Source organism: Pongo pygmaeus, chromosome 5, assembly GCF_028885625.2.
Source record: "Pongo pygmaeus isolate AG05252 chromosome 5, NHGRI_mPonPyg2-v2.0_pri, whole genome shotgun sequence".
In the NCBI taxonomy this organism is placed as follows: Eukaryota; Metazoa; Chordata; class Mammalia; order Primates; family Hominidae; genus Pongo; species Pongo pygmaeus.
The window spans coordinates 167,098,605-167,123,605 of record NC_072378.2 but is presented as its reverse complement, the minus strand read 5'-3'; the positions used below and the strand labels follow the sequence as shown (position 1 = coordinate 167,123,605).

General features: G+C 40.4%; 1 protein-coding gene and 1 pseudogene across 2 annotated transcripts; both read left to right on the top strand.

Moving 5' to 3' along the window:
* Window positions 1-165: 165 nt before the first annotated feature.
* MPC1 (mitochondrial pyruvate carrier 1) lies at window positions 166-18,688 on the top strand. Of its 2 annotated transcripts, XM_054492477.2 has the most exons (5): window positions 166-371; window positions 2,428-2,431; window positions 16,716-16,812; window positions 17,501-17,633; window positions 18,154-18,688. In XM_054492477.2, the coding sequence occupies exons 1-5, from the start codon at window positions 301-303 to the stop codon at window positions 18,176-18,178; spliced, it is 330 nt and encodes a 109-aa protein (XP_054348452.1). In that variant the 5' UTR covers window positions 166-300; the 3' UTR covers window positions 18,179-18,688. The 2 variants fall into 2 exon arrangements, with proteins under 2 accessions (XP_054348452.1, XP_054348451.1); XM_054492476.2 differs by lacking the exons at window positions 166-371; window positions 2,428-2,431 and adding an exon at window positions 13,373-13,395.
* Window positions 18,689-24,567: 5,879 nt separating this feature from the next.
* LOC129039650 (small nucleolar RNA U3) lies at window positions 24,568-24,652 on the top strand (annotated as a pseudogene).
* Window positions 24,653-25,001: the final 349 nt, after the last annotated feature.

Sequence of the window (25,001 nt, the reverse complement as noted above, 5' to 3'; positions counted from 1 at the left end):
GCCAGCCCCGGCCCAGCCCCAGCCGTTTTACGGCAGCGGGCCCCGCCCCCGTGCGCCACCGAGGGCGGGAAGGAGGTGTGCGGCACGAGCCAGCCAGTCCGCGCCACCATCTCTGGCCCTACGCCCTGTCATTGGCCGAGAGCCGGGCAGCGCGGCGCGGCCGTAAGGCGTGGCCGGGTGTCGTGAGGCGGGCCTTCGGGCTAGCTCGCCGTCGGCCGCCGGGGGGTTGGCTGGGTGTCTTTGGCTCTGGGAAGCGGCAGCAGAGGCAGGGACCACTCGGGGTCTGGTGTCGGCACAGCCATGGCTGGCGCGCTAGTGCGGAAAGCGGCGGACTATGTCCGAAGCAAGGATTTCCGGGACTACCTCATGAGGTGACGAGCGCCGCAGGCCGGACCCCACAACCCGGAGGGGCACCCGGGAGGCTGCGACCCGTGCAGTCCGCGACGAGGGCTGCCGCGAGGACGCGGTGGCTCCGGGCAGCGGGTGGGCCCGGGCCCAGGCGAGAGGGTGCGCTTGTCAGGGGTCCCCACCCAGATCCCTCCCGGACCGCCACACCCCGAAGCGGACGGCGTAGAGAGCGGGTGACTGTGGGCGCCTTTCAGGGCGGGGGTGACAGTGGGTGTCCTCTCCCGGCAGGGTGACAGTGGGCGCCCCTCAGGGCGGCGGTGACAGTGATTGTCCTCTCTCGGCAGGGTGACAGTGGGCGCCCCTCAGGGCGGGGGTGACAGTGGGTGTCCTCTCCCGGCAGGGTGACAGTGGGCGCCCCTCAGGGCGGCGGTGACAGTGATTGTCCTCTCTCGGCAGGGTGACAGTGGGCGCCCCTCAGGGCGGCGGTGACAGTGATTGTCCTCTCTCGGCAGGGTGACAGTGGGCGCCCCTCAGGGCGGGGGTGACAGTGGGTGTCCTCTCCCGGCAGGGTGACAGTGGGCGCCCCTCAGGGCGGGGGTGACGGTGATTGTCCTCTCCCGGCAGGATGACAGTGGGCACCCCTCAGGGCGGGGGTGACAGTGGGTGTCCTCTCCCGGCAGGGTGACAGTGGGCGCCCCTCAGGGCGGGGGTGACGGTGATTGTCCTCTCCCGGCAGGATGACAGTGGGCACCCCTCAGGGCGGGGGTGACAGTGGGTGTCCTCTCTCGGCAGGGTGACAGTGGGCGCTCCTCAGGGCGGGAGTGACAGTGAGTGTCCTCTCCTGGCAGGGTGACAGTGGGCACTCCTCAAGGTAGGGGTGACATGGAGTCCCCTTCAGGGAGCGGGTGACGGTGGGCGTCCCTACTGGCCAGGGTGACAATGGGGACGCCTCTCCTGGTAGGCATAACAGTGGACGCCCTTCCCGGCCAGAGTGGCAGTGGGGACCGGGAGGGACGAAAGTGACGGCGCTCCTCAGGACAGGGTGACCATGGGGACGCCTCTCCCGGCAGGGGTGACAGTGGGCGCCCCTCAGGGCAAGGTGACCCGGCAGGGGTGACAGAGGCTCGTTCCTCTCCCATGGTTGGCAGTGGGAACGTCCCTCCAGGCCAGGTGACAGTGGCTCGCTCCTCCGGGCGGGAGTGGTTTCCTGGCCGGTTTCTGCCAGATCCTCGGAGTGGGTCGCCGGTCACCTGCGGCCGTCCAGGTGTGCTAGAGGCCGCGACCTGGGTGTGGGGTGGGGAGACGCCAGCGGGAGGCGCTGCTGAGAGCGCGGCGCGGCGCTGTTGGAGCGGAGCTTCGGGTGCGCCCAGCGCGCATCTGGGACAGCGGAAATAAAATGTGCTGGCCTTGGGTTCGCCTTTCGGTTTTCTCATTATAAGGACTTTAAGCTTGGGAGGAAGTACAATTTAAGATGTTTTTATATACGAAATTCTGTCAACCAAAGTAATGTGATGTGTCTCTAAGGACATAATTTTTCTTCTTGTTCTATTTTCTGTTAACTCCTCCCTTCCAGTTAGAAACAAAGAGCATTCGCGGTTGGAAAGCCTGAAAATACACTTTCTATAATTTATTTGCACCTCTAATCTTGGGGCGCTTGCTTTTATTTCAAAATATTGAATGTAACTTTGAAGCAGTTTTAGGTTATTTAGGAGTGTAATTTTAGTTAGTTTTTCAGTGTATGATTTTAAAACCTAGGTAAGTGTACAGCTGCATTTTTTTTTTCAGTAGTTAATAGTGTGGTCAAGAGGTAAAGAGATGAAAGCTGAGGAGGAATAAATCCTGTTATAACCACACAAAAGGGATAGTATGAAGGCAGCTTGATTTTAGCAATAAAAAAGTTTTAAATCCTGAATTTTATTGCAAATACTTTTTACTTCTACTTTTATAGAGCAGTAGGGTAGGAAAAATAATTCAGTCTGCCATATGGTAAACGTGTAAACAGAAGCTTCACTTCTGACTTTCAAAAAAAGACATTTCTATGCTTAAATAGAACTACGATTAATTAAGATGGATGTTTAGTACTGTGGAGCACAGCAATTTATCAGATTAATGGTAGAAAATGTGAACAAAGTAGCAATCTGAGGATATGCTCTTAATCCTTACTGTTAAGTTTCTTTACAGCTTTGAATATTACTTTAGCTTTTTACTAATGTATTGGATAATGAGCCTTCCTAATAGGTACAGCTAAGGATAACATTGTATGGTAAAATTAAAAATACAGTTATGACACCTAGCTATATAAAAATTATGCTGATAATTAACAGTTTTCTTTTCTTTTTTTTTTTTTTTTTTTTGAGACAGAGTTTCACTCTTGTTGCCCGGGCTGGAGTGCACTGGCACTATTTTGGCTCATCCAAACCTCCGCCTCCTGGGTTCAAGTGATTTTCCTATCTTAGCTTCCCAAGTAGCTGAGATTACCGGGCTAATTTTGTATTTTTAGTAGAGACGGGGTTTCTCCATGTTGGTCAGGCTGGTCTCGAACTCCCGACTTCAGGTGATCCGCCCACCTCGGCCTCCCAAAGTGCTGGGGTTAGCAGGTGTGAGCCACCATGCCCGGCCATAACAGTTTTATTACATAGGAAGAATTTGTTAAATATATTTTCAAGGAAGAGAGTTCTGCTTTTCTAAGTGTTATATTTTCTTCTACTAAATGGGTTTCCAAGAGCCAGGCTTTTCAATAGGATACTTCAGCATATCATCTAACCTTTTTTTCTAAAATTAACTTTATGTAGCTTTAAATTTTTATACTTTCTCCAGTATTTAATTCAATTACATTTTGACTAAATAAGGAAAAGAAGAGAATTGCATTACTCAGAACAGTGTTGCCTGGTAGAGCACCAGACTAAGATTCAGAAGAATGACTCACAGTCCAGGATCCCCAGCAAGTTGATCCCAGCAGACTTTATTTGTCCATCAAATGGGTTTAATGATAATGCTCTTTTTGGGTTATCAAGAAAATTAAATTGGATAAGGGATGTGAAAATACTTGGAAACTCCAAATCACTCTACATTTTATTATATCCTTCTGTTTTTGCAAGCGAAAACATTTTTTAAAGTTTACAGTTATTTAGAAAGTTAAAATCTTGTGTGAGCTATAAAGCTCTATGATCTTGAACTGAAATTATTTTTGAAAGGTGAACACGTGATGTGAAACATTCAGCTGACCTGTTTACCCTGCCATTCTTGGCAGCAGTGGGAATTCATGCTAGGTCTGCCAAACAGTGATTGAGGGCCAGTTTGAGGTCAGGTATCAAAACTCTGACCAGAAGCTTTTTATTTTAGTGTTTCCTCCCCTAGAAAGAGAAACATTTCTTCCTAGAACATATCAGAGGAAAGTACTTCCTATTTGTTCTTCCAAGCTTTATGCTTACAGCCCGGCTTTTCTTTAGCAAAGGAGAATAAAATATAAAGCAGAAAACATCATTGTATGTCTTTTCTTCTAATCAGAAACAAGGTTCCATCCCTTCCTCTTTTTACTTCATCAGTTGCCTGTTGTACATACTTTGCATCCTCTGCATTCTTTTTGTAGCCTACTGAAGGGGTCTAGAGGTTTTCTCAACTAAAGCTGTTCTAGAATTTTAAAAATTAATAACATAATTGAGTTTTTCAGCATAAATTTAAAATCATATTTTACACAGATTATAAATTTATTTCAATCATGTTTTATGAATCAAGTTGAACATTTTTACTAAACTGAATTTCCAAGTATATTTATTTATTTAGAGACAGGGTATTACTCTGTCACCCAGGCTGGAGTGCAATGGCATGATCATGGCTCACTGTAACCTCCCACTCCTGGGCTTGAGTGAGCCTCCTGCCTCAGCCTCCCAAGTAGCTAAGGCTACAGGTGTGCACAATCATACCTGGCTAGTTTTTTGTTTTTTCTTAGAGATGGGACCTTGCTATGTTGCCCAGGCTGTCCTTGAACTCCCAGTGTCAAGCAGTCCTCCCATCTTGGCATCCCAAAGCTCTGGGATTATAGGCGTGAACCACTGTGCCCAGCCCATCCACATGTATTTTAAATGATTTTTTTTTTCACTGAAAGAGGTTATGAAACAGGCTCTCACTTAGGACACCTAAGAACCAAAGGCAATGTGTGGACTTTGATTGGGCCTGGTGTGAAAAAAACAGCTGGAAAAGGCATTACTGGGATAACAGAACACTTAAATAGGATCTCAGTATTAAATAATGTTAAATAATTATTGACAATTGTTAATTGTGATAATAGTACTGTTAAACCTAGGTGATGAGTTTGAATGATGGATTTGAAGCCCAGCTCTTGCTTTCCAGCTTTGTGAGCTTGGGCAAATTGTTTAGCTTTTGCGCTTTGGTACCTGTTTAATGACATAGTATAGCGCTTGACAAAAGTAAGTGTTCAATTTATTTTTTATTGTAACTAATATTGCATGTTTAATCCCCAGGATTTCTGGTACTCTCTTTTTGATACTTTCTTCTATCTCTTCTTACTTACCTTGATTAGGATCTTGAATCAAGAACTTCCTGGGTCTCTATTCCAATGCCTTTTTCTTAAGAAACTATTCCCTCACCTTTCTTATTGACAGAATAGAAAAAGAGAGCTCTTGTTTGCTTCTCCTCTTCTCTCATTCTCCTTCCTGGATTTCTGGTTAAGAAGAATAAATTAGAATGAGCAAAAAAGTTTTGAGGTAGGACATATATTTTAATGATTAACTCAATCAAGGTCTGTGCAGCTTTATTCTAGAGACTTACTCCTCTTCTCAAGTTTGTATATTACAGTAAAGGTGAATGGATACACACACACACACACACACACACACACGTATTTGTATATGTGTGCAGAGGATGTTTTCTTAAGAAGAACCTAGATCATAGAGTGCTTTAAAATCAGTTAATCACTTAGCATGCTTATGAATCTGAAGTTAGTGGGATGTTTGCATTGAATATTCTCAAGTTGATGAGGTATTCTAAATTAATTTTAACTTCTGAGTCTCCAGGAAAGCTTTCAGAATTTATTCTTACTACCCAGGTGAGAAGTTGCAGTAAAATAAAAGTGAATCTTTCCCAAACTTGTGGAATATTAGAGTTGAAACAGGCCTTAGAAATTCCAGTGCTTCATTTGCCACATGAGAAGGCTGATATCTGAACAAAACAGTTAACTTCAGAACCTCTGGATACCAAACTTGTGAAGCTAAAACAGAAATGTCAACTTGGGATTTAAAGGAAAATAGTAATGCATAGAAATGGTTTTGAAAAGAAGGTTTTAGATATTTTTGTGCTCCATGTTTTCCTGCATATGTCTCCCTTTTCTCTGCCAAACTGCTTTTCACACCCGGTCCTTGGACTTTTTGAGCACTTCCCTGCCATATAATTGACTTTCAGAAATTGAATGAAGCTGTAAATGTTGAAGCAGGACTAGCGATAAGAATCTCTTAATATCTGGATAGTCCAGTCACAAAGATCTTTACTGTCATTCAGCTGACTTTTGGCTCACTAAATATATAGCTGAATATCACAAATTCTAATTGTTAAAACCCTCCCTCATTTTAATTTGAACTAGAAAACTAGACAAAATTTGGTAAGAATAAATTTCAGCAAACTGTAGAATTATGATCTAAAATATCTCAAAATTTTATCCCATTTTACTTTGAATAATGTTAGAAATATACTATGCTAGGCTGTCAGTTGGATCCTTTTAGTAGTACATAAGTAAGTTATAAATTACCTAAATTGCTCTCAGTTCTTTCAGTGAAAGCTAACATTACTGTAATTTTGGAAAAATTAGAGACTGACCTAAAAGCAGCTCCTCTGCTCCTTTTCAAATCTCCTCCTTGTTCAGCCTGCCTGCCTCCACTTGTGCCTCCCCCATGTCCATCAGGGTGACCCAGCAGCCCTACAAGGTGTTCACCCCTGGCCTCTGGGCCTTCAGCAGCTCCTCCTACATGAGCAGGCCCAGTGCCCGCATCAGCTCCTTGATTGTCTCCCGAGTGGGCAGCAGCAGCAGCTTCCAGGGTGGCCTGGGCGCCGGCATGGGTCAGCCACTGCACTCCAGCCTGGCTAACAGAGCGCGACTGTCTCAAAAAAAAAAAGAATAAATAATAATAATAGTAATTGTAACTGATATGCCAGGAAAGGAGGGAAAATGGAATTATATAAAATGCTCATTTAAAACCATAAAAGGCAGAAAAAGAATGGAAGGCAAAAAAAGAACAAAGAACAAGGACAACAAATAGAAAACAGTAACAAATATGGTAAATAGTAATACAACTATATCAATAATCACTTTGAATATCAGTAGACTAAAAGTACCAATTAAAAGACATATTGTATGAGTGGATCAAAAAATAAGACTCAATATACATTGTCTACAAGAAACCCACTTTAAGTGTAAATACACATCTAGATTAAAAGTAAATAGGTAGAGATAGGTGTACCATGTTAACATTAATTAAGAAAAGGCATTGGTAACTATAGATGGAGCATACTTCAGAGCAAGGAAAATTACCAGGGATAAAGAGAGACATTACATATGATAATGGGATCTATTCTCCAAAAAGACATATGCAATGGTTAATTTTAGGTGTCAACTTTACTGGGTTAACAGATACCCAGATAGATGGTAAAACATTATTTCTGGGCATGTTTATGCAGGTATTTCTGGAAGAGATTGGCATTTGAATCAGTAGACTGAGTAAAGAAGATGTGCCCTCACCCATGTAAGTGGGCATCATTCAATCTGTTGAGGGCCCCAGTAAAACAGAAAGGTAGAAAAGAGACAATTTGCTCTCTCTTCTGGAGCTTGGACTTCCATTTTCTTCTGCCTTCAGACATCAGAATACTAGGTTCTTGGGCTTTTGGACTCTAGGATTTACACCAGTGGCCCTTCACGTTCTCAGGGCCTTTAGCCTCGGACTGAGTTACACCATCGGCTCCCCTAGTTCTCAGGCCTTTGGACTCAGACTGAGTTATAGCACTGGCTTTACTGATTCTCCAGCTTGTGAGACTTATAACTTCTATAACAGCATAAGCCAATTTCCATTAAAAATTATATATATATATATATATACACACACACACGTATGTGTATATGTATCTATAGCTATACATCTTCTATTAGTTCTGTCTCTCTGGAGAGCCTTAATACAGGTAACAATCTTTAATGTGTATGCACCATTAGAGCATTAAAACACATGAGGCAAAAACTGATAGAATTGCAAGAAAAAATAGATGAATCCACTAATATAATTGGAGATTTCACCCCTCCATCATAAATAGACCCAGCAGGCAGAAAATCAGTACGGACATAATTTAACTCAACAAAACAATGAATCAACTGGATATGATGAACATCAGTAGACTGCTACATGTAACAGCAGCAGAATACACATTCTTCTCAAGCTCACATGGAACACTCACCAAGATAAATTCTGGCGAATAGAACACACCTTAACCAATTTAAAAGACTAGAAATCATATGGTGTGTGCTTTGGAATTAAACTAGAAGTCACTAACGAAAGCTGGAAAATCCCTGATACTTGGAGATTAAACAGCACACTTCTAAATAACTCTGGGTCAAAGAAGAAATCTCAAGATACATTTTTTAATATTTTGAACTAAATAAAAGTGCAAACACAACTTATCAGAATTTGTGGGATACAGTTAAAGCAGTGATTAGAGAGAAATTTTTATAGCACTGGATGCATATATTAGAAAACAAGAAGGTTCTAAAATCAATCATCTAAGCCTCCACCTTACAAAACTAAAAAAAAAAAAAAAAGCAAATTAGAATGAAAATAAGCAGAAGAAAGGAAATACAGTAGCTCTCCACCCCCCTTATCCACAGTTTGCTTTCTGCAGTTTCAGTTACTTGTGGCCAACTAAGGTCTGAAAATATTAAGTGGAAAGTTTCAGGAGCAACCAATTCATAAATTGTAAATTTTCTGTCATTCTGAGTAGCATGATGAAATCTCATACCATCCCACTTTGTCCTTCTTGAAACATGAACCATCCCTTCATCCACCATCTGTATGCTGTAGATGCTACCTACTTGTTAGTCACTTAGTCATCCTACCTAGTCACTTAGCCATTGTGGTATTGCAGTGCTTCTGTTCAAGTAACCCATATTTTATTTAATGATGGCCCCAAAGTACAAGACTAGTGATGCTGGTACTTTGAATATGCCAAAGAGAAGCCATAAAGTACTTTTTTTAAGTGAATAGGTGAAAGTTAAAGTCCCAGCACGTTATTCTGTGGATATCAACACACAGATTTTGGAGTTTAAATGGAGACGGCGGTAAACCCAAAAATAGCCAACACAGTATTGGAGGAGGAGAACAAAGTTGGAGGACTGACATTACCTAACTTTAAAACTTACTATAGAGCCACAGTAATCCAGACAGCATGTTATTGGCAAAGGAATAGACAGATCAATCAATGGAACAGAATAAAGTGCCCAGAAGTAGACCTACATAAACAAAATCAACTAAATTTTGACAAAGGAGCAAAGGCAAAACAATGTAGTAAAGACAGTCTTTTCAACAAATAGTGCTGGAACAACTGGACATGCAATTGCAAAAAAAAACGAATGTAGACACAGACCTTATACTATTTACAAAAATTCACTCAAAAAGGATCACAGACCTAAATGTAAATCACAAACTGTGAAACTCCTAGCAGATAATTTAGGAGAAAACCTAAATTACCTTGGGTTTGGGGATGAGTTTTTCTGTTACAAGACAAAAGACATGATCCCAGAAATAATTGATAAGCTGGACTTCATAAAAATTAAAGTTTTGCTCTGTGAAAGATGCTGTCAAGAGAATGAAAAGATAATATAGGAGAAAATATTTGCAGAGTACATAACTGATAAAGGACTTTTCCAGAATATACAAAGAACTCTTAAAACTTAACAATAAGGCCAGGCGTGGTGGCTCACGCCTGTAATCCCAGCACTTTGGGAGGCCAAGGCAGGCAGATCACTTGAGGTCAAGAGTTTGAGACCAGCCTGGCCAGCATGGTGAAACCTCTACCTAATTCTCTACTAAAATACAGAAATTAGCCAGGTGTGGTGACGGGTACCTATAATCCCAGCTACTTGGGAGGCTGAGGCAGGAGAATCACTGGAACCTGGGAGGCGGAGGTTGCAGTCAGCCAAGATCATGCCACTGCACTCCATCCTGGGCAACAGAGCAAGACTCCCTCTCAAAAAAAGCCAACAAAACCCACAAAAACAAAACTCAACAATAAGAAAGGAACTCAATTAAAAATGGGCCGAAGACCTAAGCAGATACCTCTCCGTGTTCAGATGGCAAATAAGCATATGAAAAGAAGCTCTGCCAAAAGATTGGACACCACTGTTCTACATCATATGTCATTGGGGAAATGCAAATTAAAACGAGATACCACTAAACATCTATTAGAAAGGCCAAAAGGCAGAACGCTGACAAAAACAAATGCTGATTAGGATGTGAATCAACAGGAACTCTCATTCATTGCTGATGGGAATGCAAAATCCTGCAGCCACTTTGGGAAACAGTTTGGCAGTTTCTTACACATTCTTTGGTATTTACCCCTAGGAGTTGAACCCTTAGGTCCCCACGAAAACCTGCATGTGAATTTTTATAGAGGTTTTATTCATAACTGCCAAAACTTGGAAGCAAACAAGATGTCCTTTGGTAGGTGAATGGCAAAATAAATTGTGGTACATCCAGACAATGGAATATTATTCAGCACTAAAAAGTGAGCTATGAAACCATGAAAAGACATGAGGGAAACTTAAATTCATATTACTGAATGAAAGAAGCCAGTCTGAAAAGGCTGCATACTACCTGGTTCCAACTACACAACGTTCTGGAAAAGGCAAAATTATGGAGATAGTTGAAAGATCAGTGGTTGCAAGGGTTTAGGTGGAGCACAGAGGATTTTTAGAGAGTGAAACTACTGTAAGACACTATAATGATGGATGCATGACATCATATGTTCATCCAAACCCACAGGATATACAGCACTAACAGTGAACCTTAATGTAGATATGGACTTTGGGTAACAATCCTGTGTCAATGTAAGTTTCGTGATTGTGATAAAGACACCATGGGCGGGGGATGTAGATAATGGGAGAGTGCGTGCATGTTTCGGGACAGGGTGTATATGGAAGGTTTCTGTACTTTGGTTCAATTTTACTGTGAGCCTAAAACTTTTCTCAAAAATAAAGTTTATTTCTTAAAAAAACAGAATACTTAATTTTTAACTGGAAATATAGTTTCTCCTCCATGAGAATTCGAAATCATAAGTGAACCCAAGAAAGTCTATGGGTTTTGTGTTTGTTTGCTTTTTTACTGAAAATAAAGGCAGCATACCAAATAAAGAGAAAATCAAGAATATTTTCTAAATGGTTTTGCATTACTGTCCCCAAATTGCAGTTTATATGTGGCTTATAAATTTATCTCCCCCTTTTTTTTTGAAACAAGTAATAATACATATTTGGAAGCATTTTTTTTTCTAATTTGGTTCTGCACAAATATGCTTTTCAGATATTTTGATTGAGTCGTTGATTCATGCATTCTAGAAAACCCTGACTTAGAATTGAGGGATGTTGAGTTGTAGTGTTTTGTATTTAACAGACATATTTAAACTGACTTTACTCTCAGATTGTTTTACAGTAATTAATGTGATTATATTCATGTAGGACTTTTGAATTGAGCAAGGTATGAAGGCAGAAGTTAATTCTCCCTTATTCTCATACATTTGTAATCTATACTAATCCTTATTCTCATACATTTGTAATTCTCCCTTATTCTCATACATTTATAATCTCCCTTATACATTTGTAATCTGTTGTAAAATAGGGTGTATAATCAAGCTGTTGTATGATTTAAGGAGAGAGTCCTAAAGGAAAAACTAAGTTATGTCCAAGTTGAAACTTCACATTGTAAGTACGACATCATTTAAAATATTTTTATAGGGAAAAAATGTTCCCTTGGTTATTCATAGTTACCTAAAGGGCCAGTGTTCAGATACTGACAAAGGTATTTGAAGGAGAGCAATGCCGTAGGTGAATGACTGTTCTAGCTAGATTATGCTGTCTGATCTGGTAAGGTTATCAATCTCTCTGCTATAAAGCATTGTGTTCAGTTTGTACTTGCTGTGAAATATAATTTGGATAATTATATTTGTATATATAATTATATGAATGATATATATTTCATAATATAACCTATCTGAAGCACATAGTAGTACCCCCTCATCTGCAGTTTCTCCTTCTATGGTTTCAGTCACTCAAGGCCACTTGTGGTCCAAAAAAATATTACAGTATTGTGAAAGAGAGAGTAACCACATTCTCAAAATTTTTATATCAGTTTATTGTCATAATTATTCTATTTTATTAGTAGTAATTGTTGTCAATCTCGTACTCTGCCTAATTTATAAATTAAACATTATCATAGGTATGTATGTATAGGAGAAAAACATAGTATATATAGGGTTCTGTATTATCCACGGTTTCAGGCATCCACTGGAGGTCATAGAATGCATCCCCTGAGGATAAGGGGGACTACTGTATTATTAGCACCATCAACAATTATTTTCATGTTACAAATTATAATCTCTGTGCTCTCTAAAAACAAAACAACTAGTAGAATTCTTTGGACTTGAGTCTGTTTATAAAGGATTTTATTATTTCATTTTTCCCCCTGCCGTACTGCTCAATTTTATTATTTTATTTCAATAACTCTTTCAGTAGCTCAACTTTGAGATTTTGCTCTAAGAGAAGAGCTCAGGTATATCCTGGCAAGAGAAATTGTTATTTCAGAAATAAAAGTAACTCAATATAAGTTTTTGGTGTGTTTTTAAATTTAACATTCTGGAAAACAGCATTGACATTTTTACTATTCATTCATTCGACAAATATTTTTTAAATTCCAGTTTAAATGCCAGACCCTACTTTAAGTAGTCCAGTAGTAACAAAAATACATCCCTCCAGGGATTCACATTCTGGTGCAATGTGTTAGTAAGCAGAAGGGAAAGTTTCATTGTTAATAGAATTCTGCAGCAGTATACTTCTCTCTAACTTATCACTTTTAAGGAAATATTTCCTCGAAAGCTGTGCTGTCCAATTTGAGAGCCACTAGCCACAGGTGGCTACTGATCACTTGAAATGTAACTAGTTCAAGCCGAGATGTGCCGTAAGTGTAAAATACACACTAGAGTCCAAATAATTGTATGAAAAAGCATGTAAAAGGTCTAATGAATAGTTTTTATTGATTACATTCTGAAATTAAAATTTTTTTTGCGTACATATGGATTAAATAAATATTAATACAAGTAATTTCTGTGGTTTCTTTTTACTTTTCTACTTTTTCTTTTCCTTTTTTTTTTCCAGACAGGGTCTTGCTCTGTTGCCCAGGCTGGAGTACAGTGGTATGATCATACCTCACTGCAGACTTGAACTCCTGGGCTCAAACAATCCACTGGAGGCACAAACCACCCATGTCCAGCTAATTTTTAAAATATATTTGTGTATAGATGGGTATACACACATAGTATATATGTGTGTATATACTATGTTGCCCAGATTAATAATGAACTCCTGGCCTCAAGCAATCCTCCTGCCTTAGCCTCCCAAAGTGCTGGGATTACAGGCATAAGCCACTGTCCCCGGCCTTCTTTTTAGTTTTCTTAATGTGGCTTCTAGAAGTTGTAAATTACATACGTGGCTTGTATTTGTGCCTTGCATTATATTTCTATTGGACAGTTCTGCTCTAAGGATTGCACTTATTTTCCATAAAATTAAGATCTAATTTCATTAAGTCAAAGTTCTTATTATAAATAATATTACTTGATCTTTTAAAAATAATAAAAGAATATACACTGTTAACATTGTAGTCCTGTTACTGAAATTTGAATACAGGTGTGAGGTTACAGTAACCTAATAAGACCAAAATCATTTGATTTTTTTTTCTTTTTTTTCCATGTCTGTCCTGTCTGAACTTTGGTGACTCTTCACAAAATAGTACGGTAAGAAAATTATTTCCATCCATTTCACGCTTTTGCAGACTTTCTGCATTAACAGAGTTAGGGATAACAGACTTAGCATCCTTTGCTTGTGAGAGCCTCTCTAGCTGCTGTGGCTGGAAGGTTGTGAAGGGTGCCTACTGCACCCTGGCCTGTCCTGGGGAGCCTAGACATGAGCTCTGTGACAGCCATGCTCCTGGGGCTGCTCCCTACTCCTGTTTCTAGAAACAAGCATATAATTACTTCATTGATAACAGTCACAGTGGAGCCTAGCAACCTATGAAAGGAAATAGAGAAAGAAAAAGAGAAAGCAGGAAAAGAAGGGTGGGATGATTTTTTCCTGTAGGGTGGAGTTCATTTCCATGGCTTGATTTTCACACAGGAGATGGTGTTGTATAATTCTGTTGGAACTTTCTTTTCAGCACAATTAAGAATTATAATCAAGTAAAATGTTTTCCATTTAATCCAACATATGTTAATTTCTTTTTGAATTTTAATAAAGTTCCTTATTTTTCTCAAAATTGACTGCCAAATATCTGACAGCATAAATCAATTGTATTCTAAAAGGGAAGAGAGAACTAGAATATTGTACTAGATAGAAAAGATGCATTATAAACTTTCTAAGGTTAGGTATTTTATTAAACTAGTGTTAAAATGATTTTTACCTTTTGTGTTCTTAAGAAATATATTTTCAGTATAGCTCAACACTTACAGTCATAAGTGTATGTATAGTTCTTAACTTGCAGAACTCTGTTTCCTATAACCTAACACTCATCACACTTAAATTTTTTTTTTTTTTTTTTTTTGAGATGGAGTCTTGCTCTGTTGCCCAGGCTAGAGTGCAGTGGCACGATCTTGGCTCACTACAACCTCTGCCTCACGGGTTCAAGCGATTCTCCTGCCTCAACCTCCCGAGTAGCTGGGATTACAGGTGCGAGCCACCACACCCAGTTAATTTTTGTATTTTTAGTAGAGACGGGGTTTCATCATGTTGGTCAGGCTGGTCTCGAACTCCTGACCTCACGATCTGCCTGCCTTGGCCTCCCAAAGTACTGGGATTACAGGTGTGAGCCACCACACCCAGCCCACACTTAAATTTTTAATGCTGCCACTTAGCCAGGAATCTCCCAAGGCTACTTTAGGTTTAGATTTATTCCATTGTCCATTTCTGCTTTAGCCCCACCTATGAAAGAAGACACATTCACAACCGGTGGTAGAGAAACTGTGGATTATATGCCCCTCTTAGAATAACTCTTCAGGCTCTGTTATAGCCCTGGGTTCATGCATGATAAAGTAGACAGCAACACCACCATACAGTGCAGAGGAGTGGCAAGAGAGTAAATGGAAAAGGAGTTGAAAATAGACCAAGTGGAGAAAGGCCTGGTCGAAAAAGGAGGAAAAGGGAGATCACTATGGAATAATAGAGAGTTGAAAAATGAAGTGACACCCAATAACAGGACGGGTAAGAAAAGAAGTAGGTAAGGGAGAGATAGATACTCTCCCTTATAAAAGTCTGGGGAATAAGGAAAAAAGAAAACTGGCCATATCTCATCTAAATATAAGAAATTAAGGGTCATTGTTAATAGAATTCTGCAGGAGTATACTTCTCTCCAACTTGTCATTTTCTTTTTTTTTTTTTTTTTCCTGAGACGGAGCCTCGCTCTGTCACCCAGGCTGGAGTGCAGTGGTGCAATCTTGGCTCACTGCAACCTTCACCTCCTGGGTTCAAGCAGTTCTCTGCCTCAGCCTCCCAAGTAGCTGGGATTACAGTCACCTGCCACCACGCCCGGCTAATTTTTGTATTTTTAGTAGAGACAGGGTTTTACCATGTTGGCCAGGCTAGTCTTGAACTCCTGACCTCGTGATCCACCCACCTCAGCCTCCCAAAGTGCTGAGATTACAGGCATGAGCCACTGCACCCGACCCAACTTGTCATTTTCGAAGAAATATTTCCTCCAAAGCCTTGCTGTCCAATTTGAGAGCCACTAGTCACCTCGTCTAAATGTAAGAAATTAAGTGAAAGTTGCAGTAGTGAGTATCTTAGATAATATGCAGTCTGAATGCAAGAGGACTAATTAGCCAGCCCAGAATCTCAAGATTCTTTAAACCAACTGTGCCTAATTTACAGAGTTTATAACTCACATGTTAAACCCTGAAATACTTATCGTGATGGCTATATGGGAACTTTGACCTTTTATAGTTATTTAAATGACCTTATGGCTTTCATGTTAAATAAACATTTTAACATATTCTATTATGCCAAATCTAATTCCCATTTATTTTTCTTATATTTCCCTTGGTTTACCACTTTTTAGGGAATCTTTGGATTTTAACCCCTCGTCAATAGTAGAAGCAAAGTCTAGAAATGTATTTAGCAGTCTGAATTTAACCTAAACATGATAGGCAGAAGTCAAGCAAAGACTGTTTTTACTCCTCAGTGTTGGGATAACTAAAAGGGGTGTTTAGCCAACAAGATGTGGTTTCTTTCAGATTTGAAAATATTATTTCCAAATTCTAAATTAATGAAACAATTTTTCATTTTTAATGAATAAAAGCCACAAGCCTTATTTTATTTCAGCCTCTAAAATTAAATTGATTGTGGCTGCTGTCAAACACAGACGACTTCACTTTGGTATCCTTGGATGAGTGTAGTTGTAGAATGAAAAACTATTGGTTCGTTTCTTTAATATTAATATAAGTTTTTGCTATTATGTCAAAAGTACTTTCCAATCTTCATTTCTTAGTGTCTGGGGTCCTGGGCATTGATTTCCAAGTTCTTTTATCTTAGAATAGCTCATGAGCTGAAAAACAATTTATTCCCTTATTAAGTTTCTTTCTTCAGAAAAGTACCCAATTTCGGGTCTGCATTTTAAGAATTATTAACAAATATCTTAATAAAATTTTGGGAAAAGGAGTGTGGATAGATTTAAACATAAAAATTATGGAGAATAGTTCTAACAGGGTTTGAATTATAGCAACAATGAATTGTATAAGAAGTAAATCTTATTTTTATTTTTAAATTTTCTAAATGGGACAATCAGAGATGACTTGGTTGTAGTGTGGAAACCAGTAGGGACCTTGGGAAGCTGCCAAACCCTTTCTAGCTCTGGGCTCAGCTGTAAGAACTGCTGATTCCTACAGGAACACTTGGACAATCCAATACCTAAATGTTAACCATCAATTAACCCAGTAAACCTGCAAGATGGAAACAGATTTGTTTTCACGAGTTTCACATGATTATTTAAAGTAAGGGAAATTTCAGCTGTTTATAGTTCTGTCTTAACTTTTTCGTCTCTTCATTCTTTTCCTCTCATTTTTTGTAGCACTTCTGGGGCCCAGTAGCCAACTGGGGTCTTCCCATTGCTGCCATCAATGACATGAAAAAGTCTCCAGAGATTATCAGTGGGCGGATGACATTCGGTAAGAATGCAGATTTGGATAATTGGGAGGACTTTCAACATAGTAGAGCTCCTGCTTGCATTTCAAGATTGTAGCACTAGATGTTACAGTCACTATTAGAAAGTCACATACAGAATGTGATGGCATGGAAGAGTGTTACTTCTCTATGTGAGTAAGAAACAAGATTAATTAGAAATATTTATCTAGGAAGTAGTAACATCTTATTTGCCTTTCAGATTTAGCACACTCAACTGAAGACTGTGTCATCTGAATCATTCTAATAGTCACTCTAATGATTTATATTGTGAACTTTTTTGGAGGAAAGTGTCATTAAACTTACTTGAAACCCTGATATTTGAACATAAAACCACTGTGGAGGGAATAAATAACAGTTCTTTCAGATAATGAATGGATTATAAGCAACTCCAGGAGACAAAAAAAGTGGCTAGAACAAATTTCAGCCTACTCTTGCTCTGAAATATGTTCCTTAAATGTTTAAATAATTAACAAAAATGCATAGCAGTACAGTAAATTATTTTAGGAGCTTCCTGTTCATACAGGCATTTAAGTAACAATTTTTACCTGTCAAAGGCTTTCGCAGAAGAGGTTCCTTTTTGATCAAGACAATGGAACTGTTCATCTCTGTGGTCCTGTCAACGCTCTCAGTTTTCTAAGTTACTGATTGTCTTTGCTCTGCTATCTTTGGCAGCTCTCTGTTGCTATTCTTTGACATTCATGAGATTTGCCTACAAGGTACAGCCTCGGAACTGGCTTCTGTTTGCATGTCACGCAACAAATGAAGTAGCCCAGCTCATCCAGGGAGGGCGGCTTATCAAACACGAGTAAGCAGATTTCAATTTAGTTACTTTCTTTTCAGGAATCTGAGGAATTGGGGAGAATGAAACTAAAATCTTTTCTGAGGGAGTACTGCGGGACTGGAGTGTGTATAGATGTGCTTTAGCAGTTGGGGAAACAACTTACTGAAACATGAAAGTTAACGTGAACTAGGATACAGGCTGAGCATCCCAAATCCAAAAATCTGAAATGCTCCAAAATATGAAACCTTTAGAGTGCCAACATGACACTCAAAGGAAGTGCTCATTGGAGCATTTTGGATTTTGGATTTTCAGTTTAGGGATGCTCAACTGGTATAATCCAGTTATTCCAAAATCTGAAAAAATCTGAAACATGTCTGGGCCTAAGCATTTCAGATGAGGGATACTCAACCTATATTACTGTTTTTATAAGTTGTAAGTTGAAATAAATGTTATGTAAAGGTGTCTTTTTAAAGCCATCCAAAGCCCTTGCAATTGGCATTGAAATTTTGTTTCTCATTGAATTTTTCTTTTTGTTTCTTTCCAGGATGACTAAAAAGGCATCTGCATAACAATGGAAAATGAAGAACAAGGTCTTGAAGGGACAGCATTGCCAGCTGCTGCTGAGTCACAGATTTCATTACAAATAGCCTCACTAAGGAAAATACACTGAATGCTATTTTTACTAACCATTCTATTTTTATAGAAATAGCTGAGAGTTTCTAAACCAACTCTCTGCTGCCTTACAAGTATTAAATATTTTACTTCTTTCCATAAAGAGTAGCTCAAAATATGCAATTAATTTAATAATTTCTGATGATGGTTTTATCTGCAGTAATATGTATATTATCTATTAGAATTTACTTAGTGAAAAACTGAAGAGAACAAAATTTGTAACTACTAGCACTTAAGTACTCCTAATTCTTAACATTGTCTTTAATGACCACAAGACAACCAACAGCTGGCCACGTACTTAAAATCTTGGCCCCACTGTTTAAAAATGTTATCTGTGTATTTCCGTGCAGTGTGTATATTGAGATGCTGTAACTTAATGGCAATAAATGATTTAAATATTTGTTAAATGAGTATGATTAAATATCTTGCTGCATTCCCTAGGAACCTGCAGAACAATATATCTGAAAAGACAATTACAGGTGAAAATGGAACTCCTTGAAAACTATGCAGATGGCTGAAGGAAATGCAGAGCTGGAAGGCCAGTGTTTTCTGGAAAGCATCGACAGTCCAGCTACGCAGAACGCACTCTTTCTCTTATGGGCAAGTGTTATTAATAGAAACGCCCCTCAGTCACTGAGACTCAGGCCAGTCACATGAGTGTTCTGGGCTTCTCTTTCCCTCTTTGTAAAAAGTTGCAGAGGTGATTCCTGTGGTGATCTAAGAATTGTGCTGCTTTCCAGAGATTGCAGTCCCACAGGAATGGGCTGATCCCATGGTCCAGCGTAGCACTAGGTGCTTGGATGGAGGAATCAACTTTCAGGGGAGGGATGGAGTGTTAACTAGGAGCTGCTCCAGAGAGGTCTGACCAAATTACTGAAAATATCCTAAGAGCATAGTCCTGACTTCTTATTTCACATTATACAGTTAAGTTAGGGTTTTTAAAAAAAATCCAACTTGAATCTGATTATAGTTTCCCATTCTCTATGTGGTAGCAGATGAGGGCAGCAGAGAAGCCCGTGATGAGCAGAGGGGAAGTCTGTGAGGCGCAGTCTCCCTCAAGGGTCCATGTTCTGTCACTTTTTTTTTTTTTTTTTTGAGACAGGGTCTCACTCTGTGGCCCAGGCTGGAGTGCAGTGGTGCAATCACAGTTCACTGCAACCTCCACCTCCTGGATTCAAGTGATTCTTCTGCCTCAGCCTCCCAAGTAGCTGGGATTACAGGCATGCACCACCACACCCGACTAATTTTTGTATTTTTAGTAGAGGCGGGGTTTCGCCATGTTGGCCAGGATGGTCCTGAACTCCTGGCCTCAAGTGATCTGCCTGCCTCCCAAAGTGCCAGGATTACAGGCATGAGCCACTGCACCCAGCTTCATATTCTGTCACTTTTATTTTCTTTTTAAGGTGCTATATACAGTTCACAAAGCATTGTCATATGTGTTCTATTTGGGCCTCACACAGCACTGTGGAGCAGGCTGGTCATTTATTTATAGAGGAGGCAACAGGTTGTGAAGCTGTGAAATACCTGTATTTGGCAGGGCCAGGGCACACACCTGTCTGGGGACGCTGCTCCTGCCACACTGCAGCTGGGACCATGGCAGGACAGACACTGCAGGAACCCTGCCACGCCACAGCTCCGTCAGGCTCAGCTTCCACAGTTAAGTACAGCTAAGCATGGTGAAAAAAAACTGGCATGAAGAGCTGTAGACTGGTTAAATTAAAACCACTTGTTCTACTTTATCATACAAGTGATAATACTTGCGAGACATTCTAACCCTACAGAGATGCAGGGCATAGAGTGCAGCAGCTGAAGCCCTCATAGGTCTCCTCCACCCTTGGCCTATCCCTGTAGAGTCAGCCACTGTCAAGGATTTTCGGTTTGAGGTCTTTCTGTTCATCACCTTGGAAAAACTCCCAACCTGCTAGCCTTTAGTGCTGGGTAAGAAGCAAGGAGATTTTCCACACCTCCATTTCAGAGATTGGCCAGCTCCCTGAAGGCATGGCCTTGTGGGTCAGCCCAGGTGGAAGCCTGCAGAGCACCAGGGACCAGGAGCAGATACTGCAGGTGATTCGAGCAGGAATAGGCCCTGATAAAAACCAAGACAACAGTTTGGTTCAGTGGGCTTTTCTGGTACCCCCGAGGAGAGAATATGGAGAGATAGAGGCCAGTAAGGTCATTCCTGCTGGCCAAAACCTGCATCTGAGCTGAGGGAATCCTGCAAGTGTGCAGACGCAGTGAAAGCAGGCACAGATGCAGGAGTGGTGTGGAGTCTGCTCCCTCAGAGCCACAGCTTCTGACTGTGCCTCAGAGAGAGTGACGAGGGACTCACCAGGGGAAGGACTGACTGGCACTTGGCCCGCTTAGAGGTCACAGGAAGCTTTTAACTGTCACATTTCCTCTTTCCGCACAGAGCCCTGAGCACTTGAAAGACGAAGGCAAGAATGCAAGGCACCTGATTAGAAGCAGTAGGAAAGGATGTGAGACTTTTTCCGCTGTCGGAATTTGATTCCTAATTTCACATAGCATTGAGACGAGTCATGATAAACTGTATTCCAGAACAAGAGTTTTTGGGTTTTTTCGCATTGTTTTGTTTTGTTTTGTTTGAGATGGAGTCTTGCTCTGTTGCCCAGGCTGGAGTGCAGTGGCACCATCTCGGCTCACTGCAACCTCTACCTCCCAGGTTCAAGCAATTTTCCTGCCTCAGCCTCCTGAGTAGCTGGGATTACAGGTGCACACCACCATGCCTGGCTAATTTTTGTATTTTTATTTAGTAGATACAGGATTTCACCATGGTGGCCAGGCTTGTCTCGAAGTCCTGACCTTGTGATTTGCCCGCCTCAGCCTCCCAAAGTGCTGGGCTTACAGGCATGAGCCACTGTGCCCGGCCCAGAACAAGAGTTTTTAATGGTTCTTGGTTGCTTTAAGTTGACCATATCCAATGTCTATTGTTAGCAAAAGGGGCACTCAGAACACCTCGGAATTCAGCTTATGAGCAATAAAAGGAGACAGACCCGTTATTAGAATTGCTTTTTTCTGGACTTTGGAGGTGGAAGACTTCCCAGGCAAGACTAATTCCTAGGCCCCAGGCAAGCTCTTGCTGCTCTTTCATCCTGGGAGTTTCCAGAGCTTGCCTTCCAGAGACAGGTTAAATACATTGTCACATTTGGTAAATGTTTGGTTTGTACTATGAGAGCAGTATGCATGATGTTTCATCCTAAAAACTGGAAATCCGATCTGATCTCTTTAGTATAATCTCAGAAGACACTGCCTTAGTATCTTGATGTGTGTTAGTGGAGAACACTGCTGGCAATGGAAATGCATTAACCATTAGAGAGTCAGCATTTAAAGTAATCATAGGTGATAAGTAAAAAGTGAAAACTCAAGCTGGGAGCGGTGGCTCACGCCTGTAATCCCAGCAATTTGGGAGGCCGAGGCGGGTGGATCACAAGGTCAGGAGATCAAGACCATCCTAGCTAATGTGGTGAAACCCCGTCTCTGCTAAAAATACAAAAAATTAGACAGGCGTGGTGGCGGGCGCCTGTAGTCCCAGTTATTAGGGAGGCTGAGGCAGGAGAATGGCGTGAACCCGGGAGGCGGAGCTTGCAGTGAGCAGGGATCGCGCCACTGCACTCCAGCCTGGGCGACAGAGCGAGACTCTGTCTCAAAAAAAAAAAAAAAAGAAAGAAAACTCAAAGATTAGGTTGATGCAGAACTTGATTACTTTAAAAGCCCAACAACATATATTCAGAATTTAAACTGCCATATAACATTCTTTCTCAAAATAACTCTCAAGAACTCAAAATATTTTTCATTTAAATGACAAAATATAAAGAAAGTTAGGAGACTCAAATGATTCATGACTAATTTCCAAGATGAAGTTCATACTAGTTGTCAACAGTAAAGTGTCATGTTGGTTTCAGCTCCAGAGGCAGTGCTTTTCTTTGTTATAATAAATTCATGGGGCAGAGGTGACAGTTGGGAAATACTTCCTGCACAAGCAAACATTCTCAACCTAGACAGTGGGAATCCTGGCACCGGGCAGCGTGACTGCAGGCTGCATGCGCAGTGAGAGTGGCCCGCATGCGGGGGTGGTGGAGAAATCAATGGCCTCTTGTTTCATAATTCTCCTCTGACTGCACTTGGCTTACTATGACATACCTCAGTTTTGTCAGCTCTCTTCCCACACTCCACATAGCAATGGTGAATTTCTGCCATTCTGAATTTCGAGTTGGGTTCAATTACTCTTTTGTATTTTTACATTTTTGGATTGGATTTCTCAGATGTTTTCTTAGATTAATTTGTATGGAGAATTTACAAGCCTTAACAAGAAAGCACAAGTTGTTGCAACACCTGAGGATACTCTGAAATTGCATCAGATTACTGAGAAGACACTAGATGGGCTCAAAAATAATCATTTCTCCTTTAAGGTCTAGAAGAGAAGTGCACTCTAGACTGCATTTAGACAGCAAAGACTGAGCTGGCTCTGCCTGCAGCCCTGGCAGGTCAGTGTCCCCTGGGAATGTGGAGAGGGCAGAGGCTGCAGATGTCTGTGGAGAGGAGCCACCCACAGTGAGAAAATTGCAGTCCTCCTGATCTTCCCTCGGGCAGCTGCTGAGAACTGACCTAAACTGGGCTGGTCACATAGGACTCCCAGGGTTTTGCTGTTATTTTGTTTTTGGTGGATATAACAGAAATCATAGAAAAGTTGGTGAGGATTAGTTACTCCCTGACAACTTTATTATGAAAGTCACAGGTCAAAATCTGCCTTCCCTACAGACGTGCATTTAGCAAACGTTCATTAGCTAGTACATTAGCAGGACACCTCGCTGTTCTCCTGTGTTCCTGATGAATTGCAGCTCTTCTTCCTTTCAGGATCTCTGAATGAGTCATCCATCTGAGGTAGATAGGACAGTATTTCAGCCAAGACATAATTCCCACCTAAACTAATAATTCCATGGGGTAGCTTAATGGTGGTTTCCGATTTCTAGTTATTAGATCACCTTCTATAGAGTAGACTCCATTAACTAAATCTGTTCACTTATACACAAACGTGGGTCCTAATGAAAAGGCAGGATAAATGTTCAGTTCTTTCCTTCTCTACCCAATTTTAAATATAAGGAATTGATGTGATTCATCACATAAACAGAATGAAGAACAAAAACCGTATGATCATCCAATAGATGAAGAAAAAGCATTTGATAACATTCAGTATCCCTTCATGATAAAAACCCTCAACAAACTAGACATGAAAGAAACATAACTCAGAATAATAAAAGCCATATATGACACACCCACAGCCAACATCATAGTAAATGAGAAAGAGTTGAAAGCATTTCCCCTAAAAACTGTAAACTTTAACTAAGACAAAGATGCCCACTCTTCCCACTCCTATTCAACATAGTACTGCAGGTCCTAATCAGAGCAGTCAGGAAAGAGAAAGAAACGACACCCAAATTGGAAAAAAGGAAGTCAAATTATCTCTGTTCACTGACGACATGATCTTATACCTAGAAATCTCTAAAGACTCCTCCAAAAGAGTCCTAGATTTGATAAATGAGTTTGGTAATGTTGCAGGATACAAAATCAACATGCAAAGATCAGTAGCATTTCTATACACCTATAACATTCAAGCTGAGAACAAAATCAAGAATGCAATCCCATTTACAATAGCCACACACATACACAAAATACCTAGGAATCCATTGAACCAAGGAGGTGAAAGATTTCTGTAAGGAGAACTACAAAACACTGATGAAATAAATTATAGATGAAACAAACAAATGGATAAACATCCCATGCTTGTAATTGGAAGATAAATATTGTTAAAATGACCATACTGCCCAAACCAAGATATAGATTCAATGCAATTCCTACCAAATTACCAATGTCATTTTTCACAGAATTGGAAAAAAAAATCTTAGAATTCATATGGAACCAAAAGAGAGTCTGAATAGCCAAAGCAATCTTAAGCAAAGAGAACAAAGCTAGAGGCATCACACTACCTGACTTCAAACTATATTACAAGGCTATAGTAACCAAAACAGCATGGTATTGGCACAAAAATAGACAGATAAATCAATGGAACAAAATAGAGTACCCAGAAAGAAAGCATCAGACCTACAGCCAGCTGATCTTCAACAAAGTCAACAAAAATATACACTGGGGAAAGGACACCCTATTTAATAAATGATGCTGGAAAACTTGGAGAGCCATATGCAGAAGAATGAAACTGGACCCAAAGCTCTCACCATATACAAAACTTAAGATGAGTTAAAGACTTAAATGTAAGACTATACTTTCAGGGATCATTTCTATAGTTTGTTACTAGAGAAGTTTCTCTGAACATGTAGAGCACCGATTCAAAAGCTAGCAGAAGGCAAGAAATAACTAAAATCAGAGCAGAACTGAAGGAAATAGAGACACAAAAAACCCTTCAAAAAATAAGTGAATCCAGGAGCTGGTTTTTCGAAAGGATCAACAAAATTGATAGACCGCTAGCAAGATTAATAAAGAAAAAAAGAGAGAAGAATCAAATAGATGCAATCAAAAATGATAAAGGGGATATCACCACCGATCCCACAGAAATACAAACTACCATCAGAGAATATTACAAACACCTCTACGCAAATAAACTAGAAAATCTAGAAGAAATGGATAAATTCCTCAACACACACACCCTCCCAAGACTAAACCAGGAAGAAGTTGAATCTCTGAATAGAC